We start from the raw sequence: 23,911 nt of genomic DNA, 5'->3' as shown, positions 1-23,911 counted from the left end.
GTTTACAAAACTAATACCTATTGTTTTCAGAGAGAAACGAACGTTGGTTTTATTATAGGAGTTCTAACAATGAGTTAGTTCACTTGCTAACAATGGACTTGAGTGAATCGACTAACAATGGACTTACTTGAGTGAATCGACTAACAATGGACTTACTTGAGTGAATCGTCTAACAATGAAAAATTTGCTCGTTTTCCAATAATGTAATCTCCGAGTTATTCGTGAGTTTAAAGGGCGTATGATACAAATCCATTATTTAACATTCTAAACGCCTACTTCACCAATAGGGTATTGAAAATCGGCCTTGCAGATAGCGATATCGCGTACAAAAAGATAATTTTAAAATGATAAAGTACGTAAATGGACACTTAGGGTTGTTCGCGATTTTTATGGTGTACACAAATCCTGCCGGTATCGACTAATCCTCTTTAATCCGTTTGGAAAGAGTAACAAAATAATTACATGCGGGAAGAACATTGTGAACGATTTTGTTGATGGAAACAAATAGCCTGCAGTAAAAGCGAGACACAGCAACTTGCAGAACGTGCGGATGCGTGTAATTAAAAGCTTAGATTTAATAGTGAAAGGTCCGTGCACTTTAATTTTAGCCTCAGATATGTCAGGTGATAAATTAGCCTCATTGGTAGTTAAAGTGTCATCTCGACGTAAAATATTTCGACTTGTTCGGAAGTTCTCGGGTTCAATCCCACAAACTGAACGCATCGATCAAAATATAATGGGATTTCTGACGCAGAATGCAAACGGTTTTTTGTACTAAAAATTGCGGCGCTGTGATTAAAAATTGGGCAATGATTATAATTACTCATACATTAAGCGAATTGATGGGATGTTATTGGGAAGGTGACTTGTAAGCTACGCGGGAAAGCACTTTTGGATGAAAGGAACGCGGTGGTGCCCCCTACTAGATGGAAAAATCTCGAATACAAAACTTGACGCGTCTTAGAACAGTCTAGATGTATTTTAAAGTTTAAAATAAAGAGAGTTACCAACCGTGATTCTAGCCTACGTTGAGAAGATGCTACATCGGAAGCGCTAGTGACCTATTTTGACCTTCCAACCGTAATATAGTGTACTGCGTGTTTCGTAAATTGTATTTTATTTAGGATTGTACTTCTTAAAGAAGATTTGGGTTCATACCACAATTCTCTATTGTATTTAAACATGGACATTGTAGCGAAGTTTTTAACATTGAAATCTTTCCATTTCATCTTTCCCTTAAAATAGAAAAAAATAAAGTAAATTCGTAATGTCTTTCGAAAAGTACTGCGGGGCAAAGATCTAATGAATGTCTAGAACTGCCGGAGGAAATGTTCCATGAAAGTATAAATACCATTGTTAAGAAAACCGCGGTATTCTCTTGACCGACGTTTCCAGAAATACGATCTTCAAGATCAAAAGAAGTTAAACCCCCACCGAAAAGAGAGATTCTTACCTCGGGAGAAGAAAGGCTTGGTTCTTTCGGTAAATGGCGAAATTATTGAGGCACGGTAGAGTTCGCCTTATCGGCTATCCTTAGAGAAATCGACGATTTCTTGAGAAGGAATAAGATCCGGACTGTTAAGAAAATTTTGATCGAGATTAACTGGTTGATCTCTTCGATGAAATAAGAGACGCACCTTTAAGGTGTGATTAAGAAACAGGTGGTGTTTAAATGCGAGAAAAAAGCGCGATATAAGGAAATATACACAAGAAGGAGAAGCGTGTATTATCTTGGCGAGAGATGAATGGCCATCAGCGAGTTCACTCTTGGAAATAAAATCAAAACAAAGCGCGATTTTTTTTAAACTGTAATAAGTCCGTCATTAGCTGAACCAGCGGGAGTTGGGTGAAAGGTTATACAGCACAAACAAAAAATCTTTTCCATTAAAAAAAGTCAAAGTTAACATACGAGGGAATTGAAAAAATCGCTGGAGAAAGTCGAAAAGATCCATCGACCATGTCATCGCCGAAGAAAATTAAGTTCTGGGAGACTGATCAAATAATCGACGTTTTTAATGGATAACGAAAGCGGACAATTAATTTGCAAGATTTTTCTCATTCTGGCCATTCGAGAAGTGAGGTATTAAGCAGAATCGGTAGAAATTGATTAAAGAATAAACCAAATTAATCTTTCAGAGCTTTTAAATTGAACGAAGATGATAAACACACGCAGTATATATAATTTAAACCAACTCTTAATTTTATGAATATAAAAATAAAACGTTAAAAACAAATCTGGAGAATCATCCGACCTACAGAAATCAAAACTGGAGATCGAAAAAGCATGCGCTAAAATATATTTAAATTTAGTCTAACATAAACCGTAATTTCTCCAATAGCATTCTTGACTTGAAACCAAGTGCTGCGACTCCTATTGCTTTTGTGTAGTTCTGTTGATTCTAGCAGGGGCTTTAGACGTTTGTCCTTAAGAGTAGGTGCATTAACTGCCCACCTTAATTGCCTCTTGTTAATCATATTTAATTTTTTACTTTAAGAAGAAACCCATCCGTTTTTGAGCTTTTTCCATGCTCCCTTTTCCAAAGCTTGAGATAGCCCATTTAGTTCACGTTTTCCAACTTTCGGAGGTGCTCCTGAAATGGCCGCAGAGGGAAGTTTACTCCAAAATGCATCGCTTGTAACGTTAATTAGGATCCAAGTGGTCTAACATCGTTCTTTCATCGGATACAATGACTCGGTGTACAACCAGCAAAGCAAATAGCCTTGTGATCGAAAGTAAAAATAATGGTTTTATCTGATGAGAGAGAAAGATTAAAGAAGTCCTAATGCTTCCAAGCCTTGGAGGCTAGCCAATACGTTCTCCTTTTATGGGTGCACCCTCTTTAAGAAAGGAGCAGCGGCACGAGGTGCCAGCGTCTGTCTTCCGTGAAAGATGTGCACGATTCACCGACGGGCATTGTCGCTCGTCTTGCTTCATCCTCACCCTACTTTTTTTTGGCACATAGGGAGCTAGTGATGCATAGCTGACGCACTGACAGACAACGCGAAGCACGAGTGATGTAAGAACACTTGAAGAGCCCGCGAAATGGGATATAAGTGGAGAAGTTTGCCACTGCAATAGACTTTGAACAGTAGAGGGGGCTTCGATGCAAGGGCCTCCCTGTGTTCGCCGAAATCTCCTTTATGTCTTCCTTTTTTCTCACTCTACCTTCGTCGCTTTATTCTCTCCCCTCTCTTTTCTTGATAAATCATTCTTTATCGTGTATCGTTCCACCTATTTTATTTCGATTTCTTTCTCCATCGGAATCATATCCTCTCCATTAAGGTATAAATTCTGCCATACTTTATCTCAATAGCAACTCTATATAGAGATACTGCACTTCGAAGTTATTGAATGAACTACGGCTGGAAAAAGTCTAAAAATCGAGTTGAGTTCAAACAATAAATCAAAACTTCCTCTTATTGGTGGTGAATCGAAACCATCGAGTGTTTAATAAGTCTAGACTATGTATAAGTTAAGTGCAAATGCATCATTAATACACAGCCAATTCTAAATTAGCAAAATATTTGCAAAGGCAGCATCGTTTTAAGTATTCTCGTATTGTGAATACCTTCACAACGAGTTGCCATGATATTGCATTACTTCGAATAGGCAACGCTTCCCCAGTGGAGAAGACTGTCCTTACCTATTCTTGGAAACTCCGGACATCATGGTGGCAAAACAGTTGTGAAGTATAATTCCACAATATGAGAGATGCCTGATGGTGTATGATGTATTAAAGACTTAAAACGATGCCGCCTTTGCAAATATTTTTCTAATTTAGAATTGGCTGTGTATTAATGATGCATTTGCACTTAACTTATACATAGTCTAGACTTTCTCGCAGCCTGAGGCATAAGCCCTAAACGCATTATAGTGTTTAATTAGTTTTTGACCTCTTCGAGGGTTGTGGACCTTTCCCACTACGCGTTACGCTTCTAGAACATATTATCGTCCATTACTATTAGACTTAACGAGTAACGTGGCAGAGCCAGTTGCTATTTTTCCATTATTGATCGCACGAATCGTCTCTAAGCATAGCCGGAATGCACAAAATATGGAAACACCAATACAAATCACAGCTTATATTACTTGCTCGAGTTTGATATGCTCTCTCTCTCTCTCTCTCTCTCTCTCTCTCTCTCTCTTTTTTTCTACAAGAGAACTTCCAGTAAGCTGCTTAGATTGCCTGGAAAAGATTTTGCTTCTCCTCCTCCACACGTATACGACACTTACCACAAGATTGGATTACTTCGTCCGCAATCTTTAGATTGTCTTAAAATAATTCAGTAGAAATAAGACACTGAAACACGGGATGGTCCAGATGTTAGCTAACAATCATCGCAATTAGTTTAAGTATAAAAAATATCTACCGATGCGCTCTAAACAGAAACGAGAAAAAAAAAAAAAAAAAAAAGCGTGTGCGCCGAGCATGCGCGATAGATCTTTTATGTGAAAGATCCTTCTTTATGAAATCTTCTATAGTGGCACCTAACAATTGAATGTAACGAAAATGCGAGACGAAAATAGAAATTGTTGACAAATATTTCTATTGTTGCAGTCATATGACAAATATTTCTATTGTTGCAATCATACTTCCTGTAGTATAACTGCAGGACGTATGACATCACTTCCGTGACCGATCAGAGTTACTCGGTTGGTGCCCACAAGGGTGTTTCACATCAAAAATAGTGAAGAAGTGGTTAAGGCAGGTCAATAAGGCAGGGCTTATGTTATAAATCTAGTTAAAGAGACAGTTATCAAATTGTCTGCTTGTCCTTGTACAGCTAAGTAAGACGGAGGCTAAACATCTGGAAGATTTCCAAAGTAAGGGTCTGGAGAACAGGAGACACCACGCGGTACAGCGGGTAAGTAAACGCGCTTTCTCTAAGTGAAGGATTTTCGTTAGATCGAGAAACCGGGGAAGGCCTTTTCAGGCTCTTTACCCTATCAGGAGCATGGAATGTCATCCAAGAGGGCGTTCAACTTTATCCTATGAGGCGTCTCAAATTCCATTAAATTATTTCGAAATTTTAAGTAGGTAGGAAAATTCCCCCCCCCCCCCCCCCCACAATTTCCAGTTTGTGCAAACTTCGCTAAAACTCCATTAAGCATGCCACAACGGCATTGCGAACGCCACTTTATCCTAAGGTGGGCAAATATTAAATGACGTCAGCGTACACGTGTTTATTAAGCTGTTAACACCAAAACGGAGTACCCGCTGGGGGGAAAAAATCAAGTTGCCGAACGTGACGGAAAATTGCGTTCCAATTTTCTCCTTAACTGAGTGATCGATACTTTGAATTGACCGAGCACGGATAGGTTAACGATAGATAGATTGAACAATTTCCGGCAAGGCTGGGCTAAAGAGGAGAACTTTAATATGGTGACCCTCCCCCCCGTGTTTATTCTCTGAGGGAAAAATAATATTCTCAGACACAGAAAATAATATTCGCAGTAACGTTTCGGGCAGTACGATTTTGGTCTTCTTCAGACACATCGATTAGAATGTCTAATCTTAATTATCTTTCTTAAAACACCACCTTTGTGCCATCAATCTATATTTAAAGGTGCGACCACCAGCATTAAACCCCCCCCCTTATTAAGTTAATAATAATATACCGCTCATTAAAAATTCTATAATGAGATGAATGGCAAACTGGGATTAAAAGAAACGTATCAGGTGATGCTCGTACCACGTGATAAAAGACTACTACAAGACGGCCGAAGTCTTTGGCAAACAGAGATGTCAGAAGATTTGAGGAAACAGCGCGGCCACGATTGCTCAGAATCAATGGTCGCAACTTCGAGTCATGGTAATCGAGTGACGTCAACGTATACTCGGGCAAAACGTTCCCGGATGTTTGTGCATTAAAACGCTTGTAAAAGTTTAATCAATTCGTTGTTCACTTTGCAGCCGCTCATCTGCCCATTATGTGGAGCATCTTCTCTCCAGCATGTTTCTCAAGGTTGCAGTAAGAGTACACCGAGGAGATCGGAGACAGACTAAACAACATAAAGCGGTCTTCTATGGATATGACGAAGAAAGAGTGTCTCCTTGCCGCTGTAATCCAAGCCAAATATTACGCGGAAGCACTTTAGGTGGACTACAACAAACACAGAAGCCTATCTTCTCTCTGCAAAGTTGTGTGGGCACTACTTTTAGGGTACTTATCCCTCACCAGTCAAATATTGACCGTCTCCGGAGAGCGTGTGGAAGATGGTAATCAAATTGCCATTCGTAGCGCCGGGCAGTGGGCCATGTGGTGATCGAGCGACAGAATTGTGAAGCGTTGCGCGCGTTTGCGTCCCTTTATTTAAGTGCGCGTGGCTGGTGCGTTCGTCGATCACTCTCTCTCTCACTCGCGCGCGCCGAGCGAGCGGCCACACAAGCGAGGAAACAGGGATCGGTCCCGGGACAGAAGGCGCGAGTGGCAGTTGGAAATGGATTTCGACCAGATACTGCGAGATGTCGGAGAGTTCGGAAGGTACCAGAAGATGATGCTGTGGTTTGTGCTCCTCCCCGCTCACCTCCCTTTCGGATCTCACTTTTACAGCCAGCTGTTCATGTCGCTAACCCCGAACTTCTGGTGTCGGGCTCAGAATGACACCAACGTCACTGCGCGGCACCCTCCGTGGACCAAAGAAAGCGGCCTGCTGACTAGACCAACTGTGGCTCAGTGCAACCTCCCCCTTTTAAATCTGTCAGTCGAAGTTCCGGGGATGAACGCCTCTGCGTTGTCTTCCGCTTGTCCTCACGGTTATGAGTACGACAGACAAGAAATTAATGACGAACACACCGTAGTCACAATGGTGAGTGTGGTTTTTATTTGCTTTAAAATCAGCGGGTGGCAACTGTTTCTTTGACAACCGGTTGTTTTCTTGTAGTCGCGGCTCGCCTTTGTATTGTGCTTCTTGCGAAAAGATTTTTAATTTTCTCTTTTAAAAGTTTAATATTTTCGAAATAAATAAATATCGTTTCTGATATAATAATTCCATTTGTTAAATAGAAAGCTAAAAGAGATGAGGAAAATGTACATCAAGTCAACAATGGTTTTATATAAAACAATTGTTGAGATGAGGAAAATGTACATCAAGTCAACAATGGTTTATGGTTTTATATAAAACAATTGTTGGAGAAATGCAGTTAAATCCAGTTCGATTATTGGTGTTTTTCAAGGGTTATATATTTTATTTTGCTTCATATCGCCAGCGAGTATAATTCAATTGAATGGATTTAATTGAAACCAAGCAACCTTTCTGAAGTTGACTAATGCGTAATCTTATTACCAAAGGCCTCAATGTTGGGGGTTTGCAATTCTAAATAATACATCGAATGCTAATGTTGCAATTTTAATTTTCGCCATTATACATTTTCTACTGAAAAACCTTCTCTGGTACAATTTGAAGTATGTTCTCACTGGAACAAAATGTAACTTAGATAAATAAAAAAATCATCCGGTGAAGCTTTTATTGAGTCTTGTTTTAATGAATTTATAATTCTGTTGCATGCACCGCAAGAAATAATTGGCAGGAATGGTAATATGAGTTCTATCTACTATAAATTCACACGCATATTCTATTATGGATTTCCCTACTAAACGATCGGTGGCTTTTTGTTTTGTTTTGTTTTATGTAATGAATTTCATGCGGTTAAATTGTCAGTGCTCAACTTCCGTTCCTTAAACATTGAGATCTTAAGTAACAGAAAAATGCAGAGTCAGTATTCTCTTAGAGGTGACTAAGGCAAGGAGGCATCGTGTTTGGCTTGTAAACCGCGTATATTCTAATGTTTGCGTGCATATGGGAATGGGGAACTCTAGATACTAACGATTCGTGCTCAAGGACAAGAATTGTGTGGGGGGAGGAGTGGCTGCCCCTTCGAGAGGTATCATTCCATGTTTAGCTTTTCTTCTTACGATACTTCCTCCGGATTTCTCAGGGCTGTTTCTTATCGTCTAGGCTTCTTATTCCCAACAGTTAACGAGGCAGACCAGGTTCCAATAAGTTGGAAGATGGTGATTTCTACAAGAAAATATTCCATTCCTTTCAAGGTCACTTCAAATGAACCTTTTACATTGTCCAGAGTGAAGTCCATTCTTCTTAACTATAATAAGGAAGGAAAACAAAGACAGACTTAAAGGTCTAAATCTTTTAAATTATTTTGGGATTCTGGACAGAGTATACCCGAGGTATACTCGGGTATGCTCTGTCCAGATATACCTATCCAAGCAAGTGCAAGAGAATGTTGTAACAAAACCACTGATGGAGTAGGATGGACGAAAGCCGATTGTGAGAAAGCACCAGCAAAGAGCTAAGAATTCTTACTGAGTTCTTTTCATACGTGAATACGGAACAAATCCAACATGTCCGTTAATTAATTGCAGTGTAATATCCACAGAAATCCTGGCAGATGAGCTGAATAGATACTTCTGAACAATATTTATAGGCACAAGCAAGATCAAATCTCTGGGGAATTTTAAAGAGCCAGACTGCTATAAAATAAGTGATATCATGATCACAGAAAAGCACTGAGGCTACGTGCAATTAATGGCATATATATTAGTTGTCATTTAAAATGCCTACATTTGAGTATATCAAACCACTGGGAATGATAAGAGCGTCATTAGACTCTGGGAAGATCCTCTAGGACTGGAGAAGTGATAATGACTTCCCAATCCACAAAGGTGGTGCTCAGTGAGGAGTTAGATAACTACAGGCCAATGAATTCGGCTTCTGTGGTAGAGAAGATCATGAAGTCTGTGATTAAGGATACGATTCAGAATCACATCCTTAACCATCTCAAAAAGCGTGGTGTCTTAAATAGGTCTCAGCATGGGTTCGTTATTGGAAGATCATTCCTGATCAATCAGGTAAATTAATATGATGTACTGAATGCAGATAACAATTTTGACATTTTTATCTGCACTTTAGTAAAACCTTTGACACAGTCCCTCATGAAAGGTTACTATATAAAGAGAAAGTTGTTACTGGTAAGATCATACACTGGATGGCAGCTGGCTAAAAGATAGGAGACAGCGGATTTTGCTAAATGGTCAGACTTCAAGCTCTCTTAGAGCTTGGTGTTGGATGCCCTCATATTTTTAAATAATATTTACGAGGGTATCCAAGGGAAGCTGTAAAGTTTACTGATGATTAGAAGGTGGAAAGGGTGGTTAACAATTCAAGCTAGGCCATTTTGTTTTCGTTTTGAACCCAAAATGAAAAAAAAATTACTCCGGTCTCTGACGAGACTCGATTCCAGATCTCTGCAAACGAGTGGCAGACGGAGATGTATAATAGCGTACCGACTAAGCTTATCCGGGGGATGATATGTAACAGCCGTGATGCTGTCAACTTAAGACTGCTTTTTTATAGCAGAGAGAAAATTAATTGGAGGCTCAATGCCACTCATTTTCCACTCTGTACTAACGCAAAGCCGCGGGGAACAAAACGTGTGACCTTGAGACCCTATTACTTTCTCTATATTAGTGTTAAACTGCAAACAGTTGCGTGTCATCATCATGACGTCACGCGGGTGTCGGTTTTTTCGAAATGGAGAGGAATTCCACAATGAAAAACAAATCGCATTAATTATTATTTCCTACCTGTGAACTCAGGTAGTTCGTACAATGTGAAAAGTGAAGGCTGCTTTTCAAAATTCTTGAGAGAAAACCATAATGGCAGCCCCAGTGACGATAGGGAAGGAGGGTTGAGAGAAACTTGTATTTGCCCTTCATATACGGGGGAAGGATAGGGGAGCTTGCGCGCCCGCGCGTAGTTAGTGAAACAGCATTGACGGCGGTTTCAAGTGGAACCCTGTCTCATAAATCACCCTCCCCTGGAACGCCCACCACATATTTAAACTGACATCCGAAACTAACACCACATCGTTTATGTTTGAGGATGGAATGAATCCAGGAAGACTTCGTGTGAATGTAAATTGCGAGCGCGCACTGTCTGGTCCTTGTATACGTTTCATCCACTCAGTAACTGTTTGCATGACAACGCTGTCCAGCGCCAGGCACAAAAACTGCACGGCAGAAGCAACTGTTTGTTACTACTCTCGTGACAACGCGGCTCGTCGGGGAAAATTTTCTTCTTTTCCCTCACTGAGCAAACACGTTTCGATTTTGACATATGTTGTTGCTGACGTTCGGGAGCGAGTATTATAGTCCGGAGGTAGTGGAGATAGCGCTGCGACAACCAGAGTGCAGAAAACAACGCCAAAGAAACATGGAAAAGGCATTAAGCTGACAAACGGTATAGAGCAAGATAGGGCAAGGGTTCAAAGAGCAATGGAAAGACGATCCGATTACATTGAGTGGTGCAAAAAAGTCCGAAAAAAAACCATGGCAACTAACCTATTCGCAAATTATAAACAGCTAAAAAATAAAGTATTTTTATATCAAATACAGGTTGAACACGTAGAGCAGAATTCAGTGTTAACATCGAAAGAAAGATAAACGAAATACCAACAGAAATAACGTAAAAAACAGTTTATTCCATTGTTAACCCACAGAAACAACAATGTAAAATAGTTCATTCAATTTTTAACCTACAGAAATAACAACAATGTAGGGAAAAAAATAGTTCATTCAATTTTTAACCTACAGAAATAACAACAATGTAGGGAAAAAAATAGTTCATTCAATTTTTAACCTACAGAAATAACAACAATGTAGAAAAAATAGTTCATTAAATTTTTAACCTACAGAAACAACAATGTAAAAAAAATAGGCTATTCCATTTTTAACCTACAACTTGCCCAACGATAAAACTAACAAAAGATTTTCATCCATTGTTATTGTCTCCATAGTAACGTGTACTTGAATTTTAATACGGATTTCAAACCGTAACTTAAAACAGTGGATTACGAAGTATTTTCGCGAAACTTTTAACAGTAATTAAGTCAGTGCCATCATTGTTTCCCATCACACTTCGGTGAACATTTTCTCGTTCTGTTATAACTCACAAAAGAGAATGGCGCCGAATAAATTTGCAACTTATAAGACACCACTAACATCTGAAGAGTTATTGTAAGTTTGGAACTCGTTAGAGGTGGAGAGGGTCACGTCATGCTAGGTCACAGGAACGGAGGATTAAGTAAGCAGGTGTGCTGAAGTGCTCCTCAAAATGTCGGAATTTTAACTCGTACTTAAGGCTGAGAACGCCTTTCTATAACACGAGGATGACATTACCAATAATCAGCGTGATTAACTTAGAGAATATTTTATTTGGAAACAAGCAGTCAGCAGTGCTTCATTAGCAATCAGTTGTGAACGGGTTCTTGCAGCTCTATTCTCAAGTGGGTGTCCTATGACAGTGAAAACCCGTTCCCAAGGGAACGAGAATAATGAACGATATCACATCATCCTCTGACGTCTTCATAAGGTTTGAAGTGGTTGTGAAGATTTCCAAAGTTAACCTCAAAGTTGCAGTCATAACTAATACGAAAATACAGTTATGGAACTTGAAGCCAATTTTGTATGCAGTATGACTTTGGTTAAAGGGCCAAGACTACCTTGGTAATACTGTGCTGATCCTAAGACCTTGGCGTGACCTTTAATCATATATTATGTCCATAAACACTTGTTCAGGGATATTTGCATACTGTAAGGGCCGAACAATCGAAAATAACTCGGGTAGCACTGGAAGCTGTCAAAAATTTAGAAGTCTCTTCAATCGAGGTTGTGGTTAGTCTATATTAAAGAGCCCTTTGAAATTTATGGCAGCTTCCCACTCGATCCGAACTCATACAGCAACAGGTGGCAAAACCACTTTATTATAAAGGATACTGATTATCATCAAGGCCTATAATCTCTTATCCATCTATGGATATACTACACATCCTCTAAATGAAAGGTCCTAGAAAATTAATTAACCTTCTGGAGATGCCAATTGTTTCAAAGTTGTGCAACACCAGACAACTCATTGTTCAGACAAAGCTTGTTCTGCTCTAATCATTAAGACTACTGCGTCAAGTAGGTAGTTTATATCCCCCCCCTCAAATACACGAAAAGACAAGATATTTTTCTAATTTAATATAATTTCAATATGGCAAACAGCTTCAGCTATTTGCATTTCATCATTTTTAAGCCCAATCTTTAAAATAGTTTTGTCCAATGAATGGTGAAATTTGATCAACGCACATCACCTGGTGTATTCGGCAAATAAAGTCTCATTGTAAATGCCGACTAACTTATCTCAATCGAATAGAATTCATCTGTATAGCAGATGATACTAAACAGATGGGAATACAACTTGCATTGTGTAGCATAAATGGGTTCTTTCAGCTCTACTCTAAGTGGGTTTCCTATTAAAGCAACGAGGCTTTACAGAGATTTAACCTTTAGATTGCACAATAGTGGATGTTGGAGTAAAACTTTTGTAGCTTGGAGTTGTCATAGTAACGGACCACCAAAATTATTCCTCACTGCAGATACAACACGAATGTTCTTGAATTAAACTATTACGGACAAGTAGGCGTAATTTAGGCTGTTTAATTTCGCCATTAAGGGCATGAGGCAAAGTATACCGCATCTGTAGAGTTCATATATTCATGGTCAGTGTGCCTGTTTTATTAGATGAAAAGACCAAGAGATAACAACCCATGAAACCTTCGCCAAAGATCCTACATCTAGTGCATTCTTACCACAGAAATGTAGGTATGCGCAAACCTTTCAGTCAATCGCCAATACAGCGCATGCAAACTCCCAATTCAGAGAAGTGTTATATTCAGGGGGAAGCGACGAACTAGAAACGGTTTTGTGGTTAAAATATGAGGGCTGTGATGTGGCGGTGCTGTTCGGTTACAGAAGGCGAACATTTTATGTTCATACATCCAGTTGGGCACGAAATTGTTTGGAGAGTTAGTGCGCTAGAGGGCGCCGCGCAATCAGGGCAACTACGTCCTGTAATTACAGTGGTACATAATCGAGTACACTTTTATCCGCATTTCCCTAGATAACTGCTACAAGATGCCGGAAATACATTCAAGTTTCGGCGATACCTGCGAATCTCTGTGATGAGAAAGCAGTCTTCTAACGCTTCCAGCACATTAGCGCGGAGTGCCAGAAAATCTAATTTCGCAACACTTTTCTTTTGCTGCCATAAAACCGCATCCCGAGTCGAAGTGTTCTTAATGCAATGCGTGGACCGTACACTGAGAGCTCAGAAGCTATTCTGCGTGGAACTCCAGTACGTAGCAACACATTGTAACAGATGATGATAATCGTCATGGTAACAGTCCCGAATGATGCGATGAGAGCCGTGATTAATATCACCGGCACTCGCAAATTTCCCTGGACACGTATCGCACTTGCCAACTTTATATCTTTGGGTGCGCCACGAGTTCCAGTGAAATATTTCCTTTTAACGAACTCAGAGACGGCCATTTCCTGTTATCTCCTCTCAACTCACTTCTTGTGTGATAATTCGGCGTTTATGTCACCGCGAGATGATGATTTAGACTTGCGCACATCATTCTGGAAGTAGTTCGTCCAGGAAATGGCGAATGGGGAGATCATTTTTGAGTTCTGTCTACAAAAGTACGCGATGAAGTAAAGAGAGACCGAAATTAATAGAAATTGCTTTCAGATTTCAATAGGCTTGTTAGTTTCCCTAAGAACTGAGAAGGTTAGATTACCCTAAAGATATATATATCAAAAACAATTAAAATTCAATTTTTTAGCTATTTTAACATTATATAATTTTCAACTATCATTTTGTTTCTGGTTTCTGCAATGGAAAGTACTCCGGGAGTCAACTCGCTCGACTGTCCACTAGATGAAAAGGCAGCCTAAGTGGAGTTTAGTTGCACTGACTTATTGGAATGCAAATGAATAAAGGAGCACAGAGAAAGGCGAATAAAAGCATCCTTCCTTGTTTCGGAATTATAATATAGTTGATGATATCATAATCTTTTACGTATGAGATTAAGTCCATTTTACTTATGTACATACATCTATCTCGTGACATAAAATTTCACCGAGCATTAAAAATTTGTGGTCTTCTACTGATTCCATAGAAGATTGTATTCAAGGCTTCCAGAATCCTTGAGTTCGTCTAAATATTTATAAGGATTGGCGCTGCATCAAAGTACCTAGTTACCATCTATTTGAATCTCATTTTACCGTTTCTTGTTTAAAACCATCTGTTACCTGCTGGATTAGATCAGCCTATCTAAATACTATCACGCCAAGTATCCCCGCACAAAATACACCTCCAGACTTAAAGATATGCTCACGCATCGCTACGGAACCGCTTTTACGGAGGCAATGAACCTTTCTGGTTCTTCTGGACGGTGTATGTTAGAAACACATTGAAGAAATATGGAGCATCTTCAAGTTTTTCTAATTAAATTTTTGCAATGGTGGTTTGAAATTATGCACTCGTAACCAGCTTTATAAAATACAAAAAATAAATGCCTATAACCAGACACAAATGCAAGAAGTTTTACTGACAAGAAGGAAACGTTTAATGACGCAGGAATATTTGTTAGTTGGCACGTAATAAGCAAATAAAAAACAAAATATAAAAGCTGTAGAAGTTAGTTAAGCCTCTTGACTTTAGCTGGGATCGGTAGCTAAAAAAGCGACAGTTGGGAGTGAAAGAAGAAAATTATTTCCAATGTTACAGAAACGGGAACAAAGCTGCATACCAAAAAAGGTAAATATTCAGTAAAAAGATTAAAAAATTTAGTTTTATTTTAATTTAAACCACTGGGAAAACACAATCGAAAAAAGAATATGAAATTCTAACATTCTGATGTACAAACAAGTTTTGAACACAGAATTCATTCGGATAATATCGCATACAACGACAAAAAGCGATTTTGTAAAAGAAAATTCGAGGGCAAAACGCGGATTCCACAGGAACCACTGAATATTAATTACAAAGGGTGAAGTTATCAAAACAAAAGACAAGTAAAAACATCAAAATGAATTTATGAACAGAAAAGGAAAATCTGAAATTTTAATTTTCGGTTGATGAATATTGTAATACCGATGAGATTTTAGAATATGAGATTCCAGTCAAAATAGCGATTAAGAAAGAGAAAAAAATTATAATTTTAAAGAAAAAACGTATTTAAGCGCTATTAAAATATGAAGAAACTGGGAGATAAACAATATGCGGAAATAAATTAAGACTGAAATGCTAGAAAGGATTTTTAAGCCAAAATGTCTTTTCAGATTTTTGCATTTATTTAAAAAAAAAAAAGTTTTTAAAACACACAATTATTAGAGACCATACTTTTCACACTTTTAAGTTGATTAATTAATTAAAATGAATAATGTTAAGTTCAAGATTTTATTATTTAAACAGTCAAGAATTTTTACAAGTTCTTGGAGAATCCAAGAACTTGTAAAAATAATATTTCAGTCAATAAAAACTGCTGTGTGGACGGAGAAGAATGATTTCTGGCACGTTATGAAAGGTTAGAGGTTATGGATAATTTGCAGAAAGAAATGAGTTTATTTCTAGAAATCTGAATATTATTGAACATGGATTAAACAATCATTTGTCTGTCCCCCAACTGGAGAACGGCTTTCAAGCCACCATTTAAAGAAGTGGTGGTGGATATTCCAATAGTCGGGTTGTTTATGCACAGAAAGTTCAAGAGAAAAGCGGAATGCAGTGTCTTATAATGGACAATGAAGCCTTTCATTGCTTATTCCTAGCGAAATGGATGGAAATCTCATGGAATTTGATGGATGGACTGGTTTACCAATTTTCCCTCATTTATAGAGGTTCTGTGTTCGAATTCCGTGGGAGAGTGGATTAATTCTCGTGAGGATCTCAAGTTTTCTGATCGAAGATGATGACTTGGACTTCTTTTTTCTTGCAGCCCATGAAATGTATCATTAACAGAGAAGGGGGGTATCCCAGCATTCACACTTAAACAGTATAGACGAGAAATTTTCAGTTTACGCAAACGCAGAAAAATTATCTTAATTCTTTCTTAGGTCCCGGTGTTGTGCATTACCTTAGTTATTCAGTGATATCTGAGTAAACGCTGTGATGTGCCGAGAAATTATGTTGATAAAGAAAATGTTTCTGAAGGCTACATCTTTTTATATGGTTTATTTATTTTTTGTTCTCTGTGGTTTTAAGTTTCACATAATTCAGTTAATATGTATATTTTTTATTATTTTATTTATTAAACCTTTTCTCTGCAGGTTAATTAAACTAACTTTCTTAATGGAGTAAATCAATTTGTCTAACATTTTCCTTTTAATTATACACCTTGGAAGAAAATACTGTATATACATCTTTGCCGAATTATTAACATCTAGATGTGATGCACCAGTTTTATTGGACATCGTCTTACATCCATAAAACCAGAGACATCCCAGCGAATAGGCCACTACGTTCCAACCAAATCTCTTTGTAAAGCTAAATAAGGTGTTTCCATCAAATACAATTAAAGGTCCAAAATCGATTCCAAATTGCATGTGATAAATTATGTTTTAGCAAACCCTAGAGAATTGCTACGTTACAAAAAGCAACACAGTTACAACAGTAACTCCAATTCATATACTATCAATCTCTAACCCGTACCATGGAAAATGACCATCCAAAGTGCATTATGAGAAAAGCTTTTCATTTACTACAGATGTGATTTATGAAAATTTCATGCGCCCATATTTCAAAACTAATTCGTGTATCTAACGTCGAATGTAGCAGACTCGCCATATCACATTCTTTTTACTTGCAGTACCTTAGTTATTCTCATAAAAATTCTTTAAGCAAATTGTACTATAATCTACCATTCCCCTCTAACCTGTTATGCTGTCAAAAGGGTGAATTCTGTAAATAGCTTCACGACCCATGAATCCTACTCTTTTTCAATTTGAATAAACAGTAATCAGAATCTACAAAATTCAATTTATTTACACCAGGCTGAGAAGTTTCTTATACCATAGTTCGTAATTTAAGTAATCATCAATATAGAGGAAACAGAATCCTTATCTTAACCTTACAAATGGCGTTTAGAATCTCTTAGTGAACCTCGTTTCTTTGGAGTCATGAACGCAATTTCGTCTTAAACTTGTTATCAGTCTCCATTCTCGCAATTTCATTTATAAATTCTTCTTGAATACGGATTTTCGTTAAAGAAATGGTTATAATGGGAAACTTAGCTTCGCAGAATAACAAGAGGGAAAAAAAAGAGACCAAAATGAGCACCAGACTGGGATTTTAAAAAGCAAGTTATCATTTCCACCTGTGTACTCTCGTGCAGTATTATTTATTGTTAAGATGTTGACAGAATCTCAGGCAGCTCCAGGCCATCGCTTAAAAGAAAACTAACACGACACAAGACGAATGTAGTTTGAGGAAAACCATTTGCTCTCAGGCAACCATAAAACACCACATCACATGACACAAACATGCTTTTAATTAATCTCTTTTGATGTTCCTTAAGGCGTGTTGTGGGAAATACAACTCCTGTACTTGCATCAGGACACACGTGATATTTATGTGTGACGCGTCTTTTGCGCCGGCAAACCCCTCTTTTGACCCATTAGTGTGCCTTCATCTGCCGGAGCGGTGATTACTCACGAGTTATGAAGGGCACGAAATAAATATTAGCCTTTCACTCTTGACTACAATAATTACAGTTAATTAGTGCGGTCAACACGTCCATCTTAAGCAGTGTGGTTTGATAAAATACGTTAGTCGGCAACTCTTGCAAAAGTTTATCTAAGAATTCTTTCCTGGGCTGTTGAACACGCAGAGTTATCATTCGATCGTAGGTTCCTGGATTGTAGAGAACACGATCCAGGAGGCTACGATCCTGGATGGCGTAATCAAACTAATATTGGGTCATCAGTTGCAGTTTTTCCCAGCTGAATGCCTACAAAATGTTAGTTGTATGATGCAAAAGACAGTAAATATCTGGTAATTTATTTTCACTGCTAATCACAACCTGTTTCAGAAAAACAGTTGTAAATAAAATACCAATAGTGGATTGAGGACCGAATGCTACTAGGATTTAAAGCTTTACCATTTTCTTAATTTCTCAAAGAATGCTACAGAATGTAAAACAAAGATATATTTCAGTCACAAATTAATTCCTTTTCTAATCCCATGCACCATCCAAGAAACAACATTCTAAAAATACACATCTAATTAACCCAGACATTCCATTTCATCTGCTGGATACGACGAATAGCTTTAAGGTATTCAATTAATTTGCCTTTTATATTCTTTTCACGTCCAAATGAATGCCTTGGAATGAACTTCTGTGAAATTTCTACTTGTGACTCCAGTTAATTTGGAGGATAAACTCGGACAATTTAAATCTCCCTCATTGTGATAAATATTCATGCGCGAAATAGAAACTTTGTTGTCCTTAAATTTAATAACGTCAGCGTTTTGAAACTTACGACATTCTCCACATACCGTTGATAATTAATTTTCCATGGGACGAAACATTCCCACCAAGTTGAACTGTGAGGTCACTGCAGAAAATCAAATCTCTCCTTTCGGTATTCATTAAGCTATCCCAGAAAAAAAATTGTCCAAATGATTCAGATTATTCTTAGAAGTGAGGCCATGAATTAATGGAATCAACCAAAGATCTGAGAGTGAGGTGGGGAAAGTACTTCGTTCACTGTACACATTAAATACCACAACGTGCTAAAAGCGGAAAGTGTTATTGGATAAAATAAGACCTTGTTCAACTCAATGTTATCAATCCAGCCCACTGGATTGATAACATTGAGTTGAACTTATGATATTATTATGCTGAAATACTGAGGTGTACTGTATATTATAAAAAATAACAAAATGGTATTTTGAATCCATTTATGAAGGTGAACTTTCTTTTAAAAAGAACTCTTTTTAAGGTCGCATGGTCTTTCTATTACTCGCTATCCTCCATATTACAGTAGGAATCGTACGCGTACTGTACCGGTAGATCAAAGGCTTTCAATAAGAAATTTCATTAGTGATACTCCTAATGAAATATTTGAAGTCTGTTCTATGCGCTACATTTCGCTCTGTTGGAATATTGCTTGTGAAGTCAAGCAACGTTACAATATACACACATCATGAAACTATTGTGCACACATCAGAGTCAGATGAGTGGGCAATAGACTGTGATTTGAATGCTGGCAGTGGAAAACAAGCGTGAATAGATAAACAGTCTACCATGCTTGATAATTAACAGCCTTCCACATCTTGCTATGATCTGTGATGACTCCTTGATGACCCAGATATTTACTTTGTTCCCCGTTTACATAATAATCAACGATATTTGCATACACCAGAGGGCCGAGTTGCGTAGGTTTATAATATGACAGCCCCCTCTTTAAGCTTTAATCACGGTACCTTGCATCCTCGTGAAGTCTGACGTACAGCATGATGATGGTTCTCTCTGCACACAAGATGACGATGGCCCTGTCAGCTGTCTGTCCTCGTTCGCGAACTATTCGCTTGGTTCAAGGTTCACCAACTTTCTATGGAACTGTTTGGTAGTTTCAGCGAAATGGGTGACACTTCAAGCCTCTGCTCTTACTCTCTCTCTTTGTCTACTGGTTAGATCTTTCATGCTGAGTCTTATAGCCTTCAAAGTTCCTTGAGTGGCAAATGAATAATCCAACGCACACATACAAAGCAAATAATGTTGGGGGGGCGCACATATCGCGCTCGAGATAGATTACTCAAGCGACAATCTGTAATATAGTTTACGCAGTGGAAGCATTTTGAACAAGAGAATCGGCCCTGAATAAGAATACGTTCAGATCTGTTCTTAATCCTGAACCTTACGATACGGCGAACATCGAATACAGGAAATAAAGGGGTCGAGTAAAATAGTCATTTTCATAAGTGGAAGGTGGGGAGATCCTGATTTGCATTTATTGCACTGACAAAATAAGTTTTAGAATTGTAGTACCGTTTGGGTACAGGCTATATTGTGAGTAATTCATGGAGAATATGAATCAATACGATTAAATAAACATATTAGGCATGCGCAATATGAAACAAGTTCAATAACGATCATGGGTAGTGGTTGAAAAGAAATCAGGCCATTTATCTACCTGCCACCACAAATTCAGTGAAGAAGACTTATAATTTGAGAAATTGTAAGATTTGACCTAAAACAAATGTCATTTTATATAATAAAATTATTTAATTAAAAACAGAAGTAAATTTTCTATATGTTGGTCGGTCTCCATATTAAAAAAGAAACCTCTGTTAAAACGACTTTTATTCCAAAATCAGAATCCTGTCAGGATTGCACAGTTCAAGAAAATTAACTATAAATCAGAATGAGTAATTCATCATACGCTACAGTATTAGTTGAAACATGGAGAAATGATCTTAAGGTAAATAACCACATTAATTTATTATTTTACAAGCACAATGCCTTTGTTTTTTTCAGTGCACTATAACCTTTACAATATATTTCATTTTTCATTGCATTTTATTTCACTTTGGATAACAAAAAAACATTCATTAATCACTTCTGTCGTGCACATCGCACTCAGTTTTTCTTATCGTCCACTCTTTTTTCGACTTCCACAACTTTTGAATTACACCCAGTGTCGGCAAAACTGCTCTACCCTAAAACTGCGGATTGATTTATCTACGCTTTGATGTACAAATAGGTAAGGGTGAAGAAAAAATGATTGAATGCCAAAAACAAAAGATCTTTATTTTAACCGGAAACTCAGCATAAATCAGAATGAAATCCTCCCCATCCTTCTGACAGCGATGCAAGACGTTAGAAATTTCGTCTGAGGGGGGGGGGAGGTCTAATATTCTACTAAAAATACCTCTTTTTTGTGCCTGAGGGGGGTTAATTGTTGCCTTAAACCTGCTATGGCATGGGAGGAGCTTAGCAGTCCAGAAAAGCATGACAACATTGCAAAGAAATGCTCTCTAAAAACTTTACAGTAACTTCGACCTATAAGAATACTTGAACAAATATTACTATTACTTTATTTTGTGAAAAGAACATAAGGCTACGATAACTCAATATATTGTGTTATCGTAGCCTTGGTTAGTTTGCATGTTTCCTGGACCAAAAATCAGTTTCCTTTGGGGGAACCATGAAACCTTTCTCCAAGACCCACTATTTTGGCCTCCGCGCGAAAACAGCCTATAAGGCGCTTTCCCGTAGAGAAGAAATTCGAACCCAGGCCTTTTCTACATGGTGTGGAAGAAAAGCGATTGTAACTGCTGTGCTAGCCGCGAGAACATCTTGAACACCAATCGTGCTGGTGAATAGCTATCATAAGAGTAGGCGCATTATTCGTATCTGAAGTTCGATTTTTAGACCTTTGATGAATGCAGGAAATAAGACCTCTTTCAGCAGGGCGTCGCCACACACACACACACACACACACACACACACACACACACACACACACACACACACACACACACACAGGTAGTCTTATCGCCTTCCAAACCGAACTATGACTCGACACTAAAGGACAACCGTTGCCACAATTCAGTGTTAAAGAAATAAAGCCAGCTGGAATGAAGAATGGTAGGATGGAAGTAAAGTGGAAAGCACAACGTGAATGTAATCTTGTCGGTCTGCTAATAATGCCCCAAATATGAACCAATCAAATCTTGAATTTTATCAGAGAGAGGCAAATCTGTCAGTAGCAGTAGCCAGACAGCGAATTTTCCGTTGGTGGCACTCTGATAATTGTCTGGAATCTATATTACGGCTGTGGGAATATTGTTCAACAAAAGAGTACGCTAAGGCTGTCTTTAGAGAGTTCTGTTTTCTCCTGTAAGTATTTCATGGGCACTTGTCGACACAAAAACAATACCTTCAGCATTAATGTAGTCTTTTTAACTTCACAATTCGTCTTTCAATTTCAACTACCCACTGGTGTCAGTATCTTGCACAACGTATGCGTAATTTTTCCAGCAGGCCATTCAGCCTCACGGAGCTGATCATTCGATCCCTTCAAATATAAAGAAGACCAAAAGATTTGGTCTTCAAAAGAAGACCAAACCACCACTATTTGGTCTTCTTTTGAAGCTAACAGGGACATATGTCACACTTGGCTGCCTAAACAGCTTTGTATCTTGCTTATTTCGTTTCCAACTTATAGACTCTGATTTTTTTTTAAATATCATGACGATATACTGATATATAAATTTTGAAGCAGTTCTAACAGTTGTTTTAGGGTTGAGTAAAATTTTTGACACCGTGAAACCCTGTGCTTTGCACAGCGACCTGAATGTAGTTGGGATGAGGGGAAATGATGGATCTGCAAATGAAGAGTGAGCGCTAGTAATCGTAATATTATTCTGAATGTGGATGTTATGAATTCGTAGTCATTAATTTCGTTTAGCAATTTCATGGTAAGAAACGAATTGGCAAAACCTAGAATTCAATTTTAAGTTTTGCCAATTAGCCATCAAATTAAGTTCAAAGAGACAGAATCAAACGAAAATATCATTGTAAAGTTCGAAGTCATTCAAGATACTCTAGAAAGAGCTTAGATAACGAACCCTATCAGTATTGATTACTAATCTTGATCTATTGATCAAAAATTTCAGGTCCCACCTATACGCGCTTAGATCTTCCTCAAAAAGTAAAATGTGGCTTATCAAACAAAATTTAGTCCATGTTTCCAAAGCTTCCATAATAAAAAAAATATATAATAGCTTATTGTTCTCTTTAATTAGATATGCTTCTGAAGTGTGGTCTACTGCTACTAACTCGCATCTTAAGCTGATTCTATCAGTTGAATATCAAATACTCAATTGGACAGAAACAAAGTCAAAATTTAGTTTTTATCATTTCTAAGATGCAAATAACTGCAATTTAAATTTTCCCTTGCTCTCCATATTAATGTAAAATCTAATTTCCTTCTCTGTGGTTATCAGTGGCCTGATATATCCCACAGAAGATGTTAACTCCAAAACCTCAATAGTTCTGATAGGGAATCGCATTAAGTTCATAGACAATGTTTCCTGGTCCTTCCTAGTCATTAATTAGCAAATATCAGACTGATCTTTCTTTTGTTATGTGCATAATAGAAAATGTTTAATCAACATTAAATGGCATTCATAGTTCCTGGTGGCAAATCAACTAGGTTGTTGTTGGTATTAGGTGCATTGGAGACTTTAGTCATATTGCGCCATTGTGTATTACAGACAGGTCTACTTTATCACATGGTTAAGGGGCAACTGTAGCTAACCGTCTTAATACTGGCAAGTACTCCTCCACTTTGTTTCCATGGGCTATCAGAAACTGAAAAATACGCTCGGTATTCAGTGCATGATCTAGTGAACTTGTCAACCTCTTGGAGCATGTCCCTCAGACCGCTTTCTCGCCTGAATTTCTTTCTTCGAAACACTGTTAAAATCCCGTTCATTACGGAACCCGCATCACATGTACTTTGGGAATCATTGTTCAAAAATTATCTAGAATATATTTACGAATCTAAAGTATAAAGATTTTAAAAGAGATCTTCATTCTCATTTTTCAGCTTGAGAAACTGAAAAAATTTATATTACCTTTGCTGGAAGGTAATATAAAAGCTGAGTGGTACATACCATCGGGTCCTGATGGTATGTACCACTCAGCTTTTCTGGTTATAAAAGCCTGCCATTTTCTCTTGTGGTATGGTAACAAAAGAGTACGTTAAGGCTCTCTTCAGCGAGTTCTGTTTTCTCCTGTCTAAGTATTTAATGGGCACTTGTCGACACAAAAAAGCAATTCCTTCAATATTATTGTAGTCTTTTTAACGATAATCTTCACAATTCGTCTTTCAATTTCAACTTAGCAGTTTCTACTCTTGCAGGTACAATCACAACGCAAGATTAAGTGTCGAAAATCATACTTTCAAAAAATGGATAATATTCGAAGTTGGTACAAACATGGACGCGCTGTTTATTCCTTTATTTTAATAACATCCCTTCTTTACATAC

General features: G+C 37.9%; 1 protein-coding gene across 1 annotated transcript in view; it reads left to right on the top strand.

Annotated features, from left to right (window-relative positions):
* The first annotated feature begins 6,440 nt into the window (after positions 1-6,440).
* LOC150079087 (beta-alanine transporter-like) overlaps positions 6,441-23,911 on the top strand; it is a 148,599-nt gene continuing 131,128 nt past the window's right edge. Inside the window, exon 1 of the mRNA XM_090383520.1 lies at positions 6,441-6,811. Within this exon, the coding sequence (XP_090239646.1) occupies positions 6,443-6,811 (369 nt within the window). The 5' untranslated portion in view covers positions 6,441-6,442. The remainder of the gene's footprint in view (positions 6,812-23,911) is intronic.

Source organism: Mastigoproctus giganteus, chromosome 10 (assembly GCF_048544385.1).
Source record: "Mastigoproctus giganteus isolate SK-2022 chromosome 10, ASM4854438v1, whole genome shotgun sequence".
Lineage (NCBI taxonomy): Eukaryota > Metazoa > Arthropoda > Arachnida > Uropygi > Thelyphonidae > Mastigoproctus > Mastigoproctus giganteus.
Note: the sequence above shows the minus strand (reverse complement) of the source record. Positions and strands in the feature narration are given on the sequence as shown.